We start from the raw sequence: 11257 nt of genomic DNA on the forward strand, positions 1-11257 counted from the left end.
TGTGTTGACTGTAGGACGTGACCCTAGACAATGGATTAGAAAAGCCATAGGAGTGAAAGTTATTTTATAAACTAGGTATACTTTTTACTGTTTATTAGTAAACCCCTCAAGTATCTTGAACAGTTAAGTAGGAACTAGTGCTGAGACCACCATTCATGTTTGTTTTATATTGCAACGTTATCGTGTTAGCGTATCTAATTATGCCCACTTTCGTAGTATGAAGATACTAGATTGTTTGCTTGATTGATAGTTGTTTGTTAAATTGCTTAGTGTCGAAATTATTCGACTATATATATATATAAAATATTACCATATTGTTTGTTGTTTGTTTGTTGGTGCTATTCGTTGTTGTGTTTTGTTGGCTTGATCATATTATGCATATGGGTAGAATATATTTATATATATACATAGCCCTGGCCCTATTATATCTATAACTCATCTATGCTTGCCCACCAGATGCCGCCAAGGCGTGATACTAGACGCAATACTACAGGAGGAGAAAATAATGGCAATGGAGTACCACCATACATACAGCAGGTTATCGAGGGACAGGCCCAGTTGATCTAGTTGCTAAATCAGAACCAGAACAACAACAATAACAACAACAATCCGCCGCCACCGCCACCTCTGGATATGCTTACCAAGTTCTTGAGGTTGAATCCTCAGAGGTTCTCCAGTTACCCTGAACCTATTGTGGCTGATGATTGGCTCCGTGCAGTCAATAGGAACCTGGAGACGGTTGGATGCACTGATGCAGAGAGGGTGAGGTTTGCCTCACATTTGTTGGAGGGTCATGCTACAGCTTGGTGGGACAATTACTTGGTCACTTATCCCATTGCTACTATCACATGGCCTCAGTTTCAGGATGCTTTTCGTGTTGCACATGTGTCTGCTGGTGCTATGAGTCTGAAAAAGAAGGAGTTTCGCAATTTGCGCCAGGGAGGCCGCACAGTTAATGCTTATGTGGAGGAATTTAATAATCTTGCACGCTATGCTCCTAATGATGTTAACACTGATGCAGCTAGGCAGGAGAAATTTTTGGAGGGCCTAAATGATGACTTGAGCCTTCAGTTGATAGTGGCCACTTTTAAGAATTGTCGGGAACTAATTGATAAGGCCATTGTGTTGGAGGGAAAGCAACATGCCATAGAGAATCACAAGAGGAAGTACAACAACAATAACAGGTATAATTCAGGACCACAGCAGAAACCACGCACTTCATATCATGGAAATGGAGGTAATGGACATAATCATCATGGAGGTAATGGACATATTCATCATGGAGGTAATGATCATAATCATCATGGAGGGAATGGCCACAACCATAATGGCCACCATCATAATAATGGGCACAAGAGTAACAACGGCAATGGCAGAGGTAATGGTAATGGAAATGGTAATGGCAATGGAGGGAACAATAACCAGAACCACCAGGTTACACGTGCGCCAAGGGATTTGAGTCAGGTGCAGTGCTTCAGGTGTAAGGCAATGGGGCACTATGCCACAGAATGCCCTGGGGCGAAGAATTCAGGAGTCAACAAGCCAAACCCCTTCAAAAAGGGTCATGTAAATCATGTCAATGTGGAGGAGGTTTACAATGAACTTGATGCAGTGATTGGTAAGTTCTTGATTAACTCAGTACCTGCAGTTGTTCTTTTTGATACTGGTGCATCACATTCATTTATTTCGAGGGTATTTGTTGATAAACATGGATTGCCAACCAAAACACTTAGCATGCCTATTAGAGTGAGTTCCCCAGGAGCTGAGATGATAGCAGGTGTTGGTTGTCATCAGTTGACTTTGTCTATAGGGAAGCATGAGTTTCCTACGGATTTGATTATATTGAAGTCACAAGGTTTGGATATTATTTCGGGTATGGATTGGTTGTAGTTATATAAAGGTCGTATTGATTGTGCCAGTCGATCTATTACTCTCAGTGCACCAGGAGGGAAGAGGATCAAATATGTGTGTAAGTATAAGCGTAATCAGGTGCAGGTGAACTCTCTTAAGGGGGGTAGCCTGGAAGAGGTGCCAGTTGTGAGAGATTATCTAGATATGTTTCTAGAGGAGTTGCCAGGTATGCCACTAGATAGAGATATTGAGTTTCTGATTGATTTAATACCAGGCACTGGACCTATTGCAAAGACACCGTATAGAATGCCTCCTAAAGAGTTGGAAGAATTGAAGAAGCAGATAAGAGAATTGCAGGCACAAGGATTTATTCGCCCAAGTTCATCACCTTGGGGAGCTCCAGTTTTGTTTGTGGAGAAGAAGGATGGGACCTTGAGGATGTGTGTTGATTATCGTTCTCTGAATGAGGTAACCATTAAGAATAAGTATCCATTGCCTATGATAAATGATCTATTTGACCAGTTGGAGGGAGCTACTGTGTTTTCTAAGATTGACCTTCGTTCTGGTTATCATCAATTGAAGATTCATGAGCAAGATATTCCAAAGACTGCTTTTACTACGAGGTATGGGTTGTATGAATATACTGTTATGTCATTTGGATTGACTAACGCCCCTGCATACTTCATGAATATGATGAACAAGGTGTTTATGGAGTTCTTGGATAAATTTGTGGTTGTTTTCTTTGATGATATATTGGTGTTCTCCAAGAATAAGCAAGAGCATGAGGTGCATTTGCGTTTGGTAATGGAGAAACTAAGGGAACATCAGCTGTATGCCAAGTTCAGCAAATGTGAGTTTTGGCTGGATGAGGTAGCATTCCTTGGACATGTTGTGTCAGGTAATGGAGTTGCAGTTGATCCATCTAAGGTTGCTGCAGTTACAGAGTGGGAGACACCCACGACAGTTGGAGAGATTCGCAGCATTTTGGGCCTTGCAGGTTATTACATGAGGTTTATTGAGAAATTTTCCAAGATTGCAAAGCCTATGACTGAATTATTGAAGGAAAAGAAGTCTGTTTGGACTGATGAATGTGAAGCCAGCTTTCAGGAATTGAAGCAGCATTTGGTTACAGCACCAGTCTTAACTCTACCGGATATACATAAGGACTTCCAGGTATATTGTGATGCTTCTCGTCAAGGACTTGGGAGTGTTTTGATGCAGGAAGGTAAAGTTGTTTCTTATGCTTCACGTCAGCTTAAGAATCACGAGCACAATTATCCTACACATGATTTGGAGTTAGCCTCAGTTGTGCATGCATTGAAAACTTGGAGGGAATATCTTATTGGTAATCATTGTGATATATTTACTGATCATAAGAGCTTGAAGTATATTTTTACTCAGAAGGATTTGAACCTCAGGCAGAGGAGATGGTTGGAGCTTATTAAGGATTATGATTTGAATGTGTAGTATCATTCTATTAAGGCTAATGTTGTTGCTGATGCATTGAGTCGTAGGAGCCATGCTAATGCAGTTAATATTGATAATATGCCACCCGAGTTATGTGAACAGCTCAGGAATCTCAGGTTGGAGATGGTTCCTAAGGGTTATTTAGCAACACTTGAGGTAAAGCCTACTTTTCTTGACAGGATCAGAGAAGCTCAAAAGAATGATAAGGAGATTGCTGAGATAAAGGAGAATATGTTTAAAGGTAAGGCAGAAGGTTTCCGTGAGGATGAACATGGAGCCATATGGTTTGAGAAGCGTATTTGTGTACCTCAAGATGCAGATATCAGGAAGTTGATTCTTCAGGAGGCGCATGATTCACCTTATTCTATTCACCCAGGTAATACTAAGATGTATTTGGATTTGAGGGAAAGATTTTGGTGGCCTAGCCTGAAGAGGGAAATTGCGGGACATATTGCGACATGTGATGTGTGCCAAAGGGTTAAAGCAGAACATCAGAGACCGGCAGGTTTGTTATAGCCATTGCCTATACCTGATTGGAAGTGGGGTGAGATTGGTATGGATTTCATTATAGGTCTACCCAGGACTCGGTCAGGTTATGATTCTATTTGGGTAGTTGTTGATCGTTTGACTAAGGTTGCTCACTTCATCCCAGTAAAGACCACTTATACCAGTGCTCAACTAGCAAAGATTTATATGTCTAAGATTGTTTGTCTACATGGATTTCCAAGGAAGGTAGTGTCTGATAGAGGTACTCAGTTCACATCCAAATTTTGGCGTCAGTTGCATGAATCCTTGGGCACCAGGCTGGAGTTCAGTACAGCTTTCCATCCACAAACAGATGGGCAGACAGAGGGGGTAAATCAGATTTTGGAGGATATGTTGAGAGCTTGTGCTTTGGACTATGGGTCTAGTTGGGATGATAATTTACCTTATGCAGAGTTCTCATATAATAATAGTTATCAGGCTAGTCTGAAGATGGCACCGTTTGAGGTATTGTATGGTAGAAAGTGCAGAACACCATTGATGTGGGATGAGGTTGGAGAGCGTCAATTCTTTAGACCAGACTTGATCAGAGATGATGAGGAGATGGTCAAGCTGATTCGTGACAGGCTGAAGATAGCACAGTCCAGACAGAAGAGTTATGCAGATGCAAAACGTAAGGAGGTGACATATGAGGTAGGAGACCGTGCATATCTTAGAGTTTCACCACTTCGTGGAATTAAGAGTTATTACGTTTTGTGGGGCCTTACAAGATCTTGGAGCGTAGAGGAGAGGTAGCTTATCAGCTGGAGTTGCCAGAATCCTTGTCAGGAGTTCATAATGTGTTTCATGTATCTCAGTTGAAGAAGTGCCATGCAGAGATGATGGATGTTCCATTGAGGGACACGGTGCCAGTTGAGGCAATTCAGTTGGAGAGTGATTTGACATATGAGGAAAAGCCCGTTAAGATTCTGGAGACAGCAGAGATAGTTACTCGCACCAAGACAATTAAGTTATGCAAGGTTCAGTGGGATCATCATACAGAGGAGGAAGCTATCTGGGAACGAGAGGAAGATCTCAGGCAGGATCACCCACACCTATTTGCTAACTAGCCCGAATCTCGAGGGCGAGATTCATCTTAAGGGGGGTAGGTTTGTAACATCCCAATTTTCCTAAATTAGGATGTTAATAGATCATTCATATGCATATCATATTCTTTTTGTTGCATTATTTGCTTTTTCAGAATATTCAAATCATTATGCAACAAAAGGCAATTTATTTGGAGTGGAGATAACATGACTTCTCCCCTATTTTAAAAATGTTCATAATGTGCAGAATATTATTTCTAGTTCATCTGATATGTTCTGGTAATTTTTGTGATCTTAAAAATATTTTATTTGATTGTTTTATTGCTGTTTGAGTGGCCTATTGCATCAAAATGAATTTCTAAAATTTCATTAGGTGAGGAACTAGTGTTCCTGTAGTTTATAGCTGTAGAGCTATTTTTACTGTGTGTCTAGGTATTTTTATTTACATTTTATATTGGTATGTTATTTTATTTATTTTGTTTTCTACTGCTGTGTTTAAAAAAAAGAGAAAGGCAGCGAGCCGGCCTGCCAGCGGCCCAGCCAGCCAGTCGGCCCAGCAGCACCAGCGCCACCGCAGCCCACCTACCCACTGCCGAAGCGGTACGCTACATGCACTAGCCGCTGCACCCGACCCGCGCTCGTAACCCGACCCGTCGCCCCTTTCTATGACCAGCGGGCCCCGCACCTATCTCCTTCCTCCGGTCGGACGCACGCACAGCGCGCGCACATGCCGAGCCGGGCCTGGATCGACCCGCGCCCCTGGTCCACCTCGAGCGCTCCCGAGCCGCCGTGTGCAAGAAGAAGACCCAGGGCAACCTCGCATCCCCCTCCTCGATCTTCTCCGTCGAAACGCATCTCGCGAGAAGCATCGCTGACCGCTGCCATTTGCCAGGCGATTTGACCGCCATAAGAACTCTCAGACCCGCGCCGCCTGCTCCACTCAATTCCTCGTTCGAAGCCGCCCTCGCCTGCCGTCTTTTTGTTGCCGAAAACGCAGCAGAGGGAGAGGAACAAGCCGGCCGACTTCACCGAAGCTCGCCGGATTTCACGTCTTCGCCACCGCCGTTCGAGGACGCCCCGTCGCCCTTTAACCTCACCAACGCCTCTGCCACTCAGCGCCACACCCGTCCGTCACTTCCCCATCATCGGAGAGTCGCCGGAGGAGCGCCGCCGCCGCCGCCCGACCGCCGCCATCGTTTTCCTCTGTTTTGGGTGAGCACACGCGCCCAGCCAATCGGACGCCGCAACTTGGCACCTTTCTACAAGACACGCACAGGAGTTCGCTACAGCGCTCAGGAGTTTTCTGTTGCTGTTTTATGTTATTTTTTCAGATTCTTCCTCTAACTTCAATTAGCTATAACTTCTATTCTGTATAACCAATTTAGGTAATTCTTTTTCCTGTGCACTAACAAAAATCATCCCTTCGTGACAGTACCGAATTTGCACATGTTTGCTCTGTTGAAATTTGAATTCGTTTGAATTTGAATTAAACCTTCCGGAGGCCATAACTCTCAAACCGTTTATCGGAATCGAGTGATTCCTTTTGCATGGTGACCGTAGTGCATTTTAGGTGATGTTAAGCTTCTGTTGTTGAGTTTTAAAAATGATTTTCTTTCTGTTGGTTTTGTTTTGGTTCTTTTCGGGTTCCGGTGATTGATTGTTGAATTGTGTGAAACGTGTAGATTGTCCGGAGTGCGACGCGAGCTATTGTCAGGAGTGTGACTTTCTGAACCAGAACCAAGGCAAGTTACATGTTGATCATCCTTTACCTATTGTTTTCTATGCATGTAGTTATATCACACTATGAATATATGCATGTATAGGAATACTATATTATTTTTGCTATGCTGATGAGCTATCTTCCCGTCTTTGCAAATCGTGGTAGTCGTAGGTTGCTATGCTTTGTAGACAGGGGTGGTTCATGTATTCATTGAGTTTATGTGAGGATTATATATATTTAACAAATTGAGTAGTAACTCAGGATTTAACTCACCTCTGGGCGGAAGTGGTATTGCTTGGTGTTGAGGGAAGGCATCATGGGGTCTTGCACGTTTTCTAAGGCCATGCGCTCATGAGAGTGCACCCTAAGTGGAATGCCGCCCAGGTTCAAAAAGATCAGATAGACTTAGTGACTAGTAGCTTCCATGTGCGGCCACTGGCTATATGGGCTCTGGCTTAGTTGATCAGTTGTTGGTACCCTTGCCCAGACTGTGTCGACAGATGTAGCATATGTAGGTGGGATGTGGCCGTCAGGTGGTTAAGGGATCCTCTTCTAAAAGACTTTGTCTCAATCTTCGGATTGGGTCCACTGGGTAAAGCGTACTAAACTCTGCAGAGTATTAAAACTAATTATGATTAGTCGTGCCCCTGGTTATGGGTAAATTTGAGCGACTACGCCATTACAGTTGTTCGATGATCTTGACAGATGTGACACTTAATAAATTTGTTGGGCAACTTAATAAAGGGTAGGTTGGAGTTGATTTCGCGAACTCAACCTTGTGCATTTAATTTTAGTAATAAAAGAACTAAATAAAAATTTGACTATTAGGTAGTTATTAGGATAAAATCAGCTTTTTGCAAAAATAAACCCCCAAGCCTTCCTTTGTTGTACTATGCATATACATGTAGGTCTGCTTTATTATTATTCCTATGTAACTTGCCAATACATTCCAAGTATTGACCTATATGGCTGCAACGTCTCATGGTGCAGGATATTCTGACGAAGAGTAAGGTATCGTTAGGGTCGCGAGTCTGCACTCAGCGTCGCCAGTGGGCTATGATGGGACTCATCGTTATTTTCTGTACTTTCCGATGTTTGATTGAATAAAGCTAGCCAAGTGCTATGCAGATTGTTTTATTTTATATATTCTGGATCATACGATGTAATAAATGATGCACTTGCTATTCTGGTATTCATCTATACTATGTGGGCTAGCGAGTTCAATCCAGGGACTAGCACGGTAAGCACAGAGACTCTAATCCTTCGAGGTTTGGTCGTTACATGCTAAATCTCTTCTCATCCAAGGGCTTTGTGAAGATATGAGCTAGCTCTTCTTCAGTCTTCACATGCTCAATAGAAATGTCGCCCTTCAACACATGATCACGAAGAAAATGATGACGAATCTGAATGTGCTTAGTCTTCGAGTGTTGAACTGGGTTGTGAGCCATCTTGATGGCACTCTCATTGTCACAGAAGAGAGGCACATTCTTCATATTGACGCCATTGTCTTTGAGAGTTTGCTTCATCCACAGCAATTGAGCACAGCAAGAACCAGCGGCAATGTACTCAGCTTCAGCAGTAGATAGTGATACGCAGTTCTGTTTCTTGGAGGACCAACAGACCAAAGATCGTCCGAGGAAATGACATGTACCAGATGTTGACTTGCGGTCCACACGATCATCAGCATAGTCAGAGTATCCAATGAGATCAAAAACTGAGCCCTTGGGGTACCATAATCCAAGTGTTGGTGTGTGAGTTAGATATTCAAGAATATGCTTCACAACCTTATGGTGTGATTCCTTCGATGTAGCTTGAAATCGGGCACACATGCAAACACTAAGCATTATATCTGGCCTAGATGCACATAAGTACAATAAAGAGCCAATCATGGAGCGGTATACCTTATGATCGAAGTCAATACCATTTTCATCAGTGCACAGATGGCCATTTCTGGGCATAGGAATTTTGACACCTTTGCAATCTTGCATGCCGAATTTCCTCAGTACATCCTTGAGGTATTTCTCCTGAGATATGAATATGCCATTGCGTTGTTGACGAATTTGAAGACCTGAGAAGAATTTGAACTCTCCCATCATAGAAATTTGATATTCTTCACTCATCATATAGGCAAATTCATCACTATAACGTTGGTCAGTACAGCCAAAGATAATATCATCAACATATACTTGGCACACAAACAATTCACCATCATAAGATTTAGTGAAAAGAGTAGGGTCGAGTGAACCGGGTTTGAAGCCTTTCTTCATGAAGAATTCCTTCAAGGTGTCATACCACGCCCGTGGGGCCTGCTTGAGGCCATAGAGGGCCTTGTTGAGTCTGAAGACTTTGTCAGGATTCTTTGGATCTTCAAAACCTGGGGGTTGAGCAACATATACTTCTTCCTCAAGCTTACCATTGAGGAATGCACTTTTCACATCCATTTGATATAAAATGATGTCATGATGGTTAGCATAAGCAAGTAATATGCGAATAGCCTCAAGTCTAGCAACATGTGCAAAAGTTTCATCGAAGTCAATTCCTTCAACCTGTGTGTAGACTTGAGCTACGAGTCGTGCCTTATTCCTCACCACAAGGCCATTTTCATCTTGCTTGTTGCGGTAGATCCACTTTGTGCCAATCATATTGTGCTTGTGAGGATCTGGACGTTTGACCAGTTCCCAGACATTGTTGAGCTTGAACTGATGTAGTTCTTCTTGCATGGCCTGAATCCACTCAGGATCCAGAAATGCTTCATCTACCTTAGTGGGCTATGTGATAGAGACAAAGGCATACTGTCCACAAAAGTTAGATAAATGTGAAGCTTTTGAGCGTGTGAGAGGACCTGGCGCTTTGATGTCATTGATGATCTTTTCAACTTGCACTTCTTTTGCAATGCAAGGATGAGCTGGTTGTCTTTGAGGAATTTGATCAGCATTCTCTTCAGCACCATTTTCTTCAGTATTTTCTTCAGGTGCATTGGCTCGATGTTCTTCTTGTTCTGGAATGAATTCTTCAGCAGATTCTTCAGTAGGAATGACATCCTCAGTAGCCTTGAACTTGATAGTTTCCTCAGGTGCTGGTGCATCTATCACAGTAGGTAGGTGCTCTCTTTGTGAGCCATTAGTTTCATCAAACCGCACATCTACAGTTTCAACAACCTTGTGAAGAACGTTGTTGAAGACTCTATAGGTGTGCGAGTCCTTTCCGTAACCAAGCATAAAACCTTCATGTGCTTTCGCTGCAAATTTTGAGTTGTGATGAGGATCTCTAATCCAACATTTAGCACCGAAGACTTTGAAATAACTTACATTGGGTTTCTTATCAATGAGGAGTTCATAGGCAGTCTTCTTGAAGAATTTGTGAAGATATACTCTGTTGATGATGTGGCACGCGGTATCAATTGCCTCAATCCAGAACCGACGAGGCATTTTGTATTCATCAAGCATAGTGCGAGCCATCTCAACAAGAGTCCTGTTCTTGCGCTCCACGATGCCGTTCTGCTGAGGAGTATAAGGAGCAGATAACTCATGAGTAATACCAAGTTCATCAAGGTAGTCATCTAGACCAAAATTCTTGAACTCAGTTCCATTGTCACTTCTGATGTGCTTGATCTTCACGCCAAAGTTTGTTGAAGCCCTCGAGGAAAATTGTTTGAAGACTTCATGCACTTCATGTTTGTAAGTAACAATGTGTACCCATGTGTATCGAGTGTAATCATCAACAAGAACAAAGCCATATTGAGATGCATCATTTGAAACAGCAGAATAATGGTTAGGACCGAAGAGATCCATGTGAAGCAATTCAAATGGACGAGTAGTGGTCATGACAGTCTTCGCTGGATGCTTGGCCTTTTTCATCTTCCCAGCTTCACAGGCTTCGCATAGGTGATCCTTGAGGAATTTGACATTCTCGATGCCGATGAAATGCTTCTTCTTCACAAGCGTGTGCAGATTCCTCATGCTTGCATGACCAAGTCGTCGATGCCAGAGCCAGCCTTCTGAAGCTTTTGCAAGTAGGCACACGGCTGGTTGTGGTCCTGTAGATAAATCAACAATATACAGGTCTCCTCTCCTAAAGCCTTCGAAGACTTTGGAATTGTCAGCTTCCATAACCACAACACAACGGTACTTGCCAAAGACAACAACCATATCAAGATCACAAAGCATTGAGACAGACATAAGGTTGTATCCTAAGGACTCAACAAGCATCACTTTGTCCATGTGTCAATCCTTTGTGATCGCAACCTTACCTAGACCCAATACCTGACTTTTGCCTTTGTCGGCAAAGATGATATGCTTCAGATGCGGCGGAGATAATGGATCATCCATCAATAGACTCTTGTCACCAGTCATGTGATTTGTACATCCACTATCGAGGACCCACTCAGTGGCTTTGGGTTGATCATCCTACAGATGAATTAGTGCTGCTTACAAACTCATATAATTCATTAGTGAAGAATATGATATCAATTCATCAGATTAATTTCATCAAGCAAAAGAACAGATGAAGCAGTATGAGGATGTGAGAAATGAAAGTTCATTTCTTCATGGTTAGCCTGCGTCCTTTCAGGCATACTCAGGTCTCCAGCAAATTCTTCAGATGATTACGTACGTCTGGAGACCTGACCCTGCAGAAGAGATTAGTTCCTTTT

At 42.7% G+C, this 11257-nt stretch overlaps 1 protein-coding gene across 1 annotated transcript; it reads left to right on the forward strand.

Annotated features, from left to right (window-relative positions):
- Window positions 1-456: 456 nt before the first annotated feature.
- LOC147984898 (uncharacterized) lies at window positions 457-7616 on the forward strand. Its single transcript, XM_087541309.1, has 4 exons — window positions 457-537; window positions 580-1618; window positions 6569-6628; window positions 7597-7616. Exons 1-4 carry the CDS (start codon window positions 457-459, stop codon window positions 7614-7616), a joined length of 1200 nt encoding a protein of 399 aa, XP_087397435.1.
- Window positions 7617-11257: the final 3641 nt, after the last annotated feature.

Source organism: Triticum urartu, chromosome 2A (assembly GCF_056163025.1).
Source record: "Triticum urartu cultivar PI428250 chromosome 2A, HENAU_Tu73, whole genome shotgun sequence".
Lineage (NCBI taxonomy): Eukaryota > Viridiplantae > Streptophyta > Magnoliopsida > Poales > Poaceae > Triticum > Triticum urartu.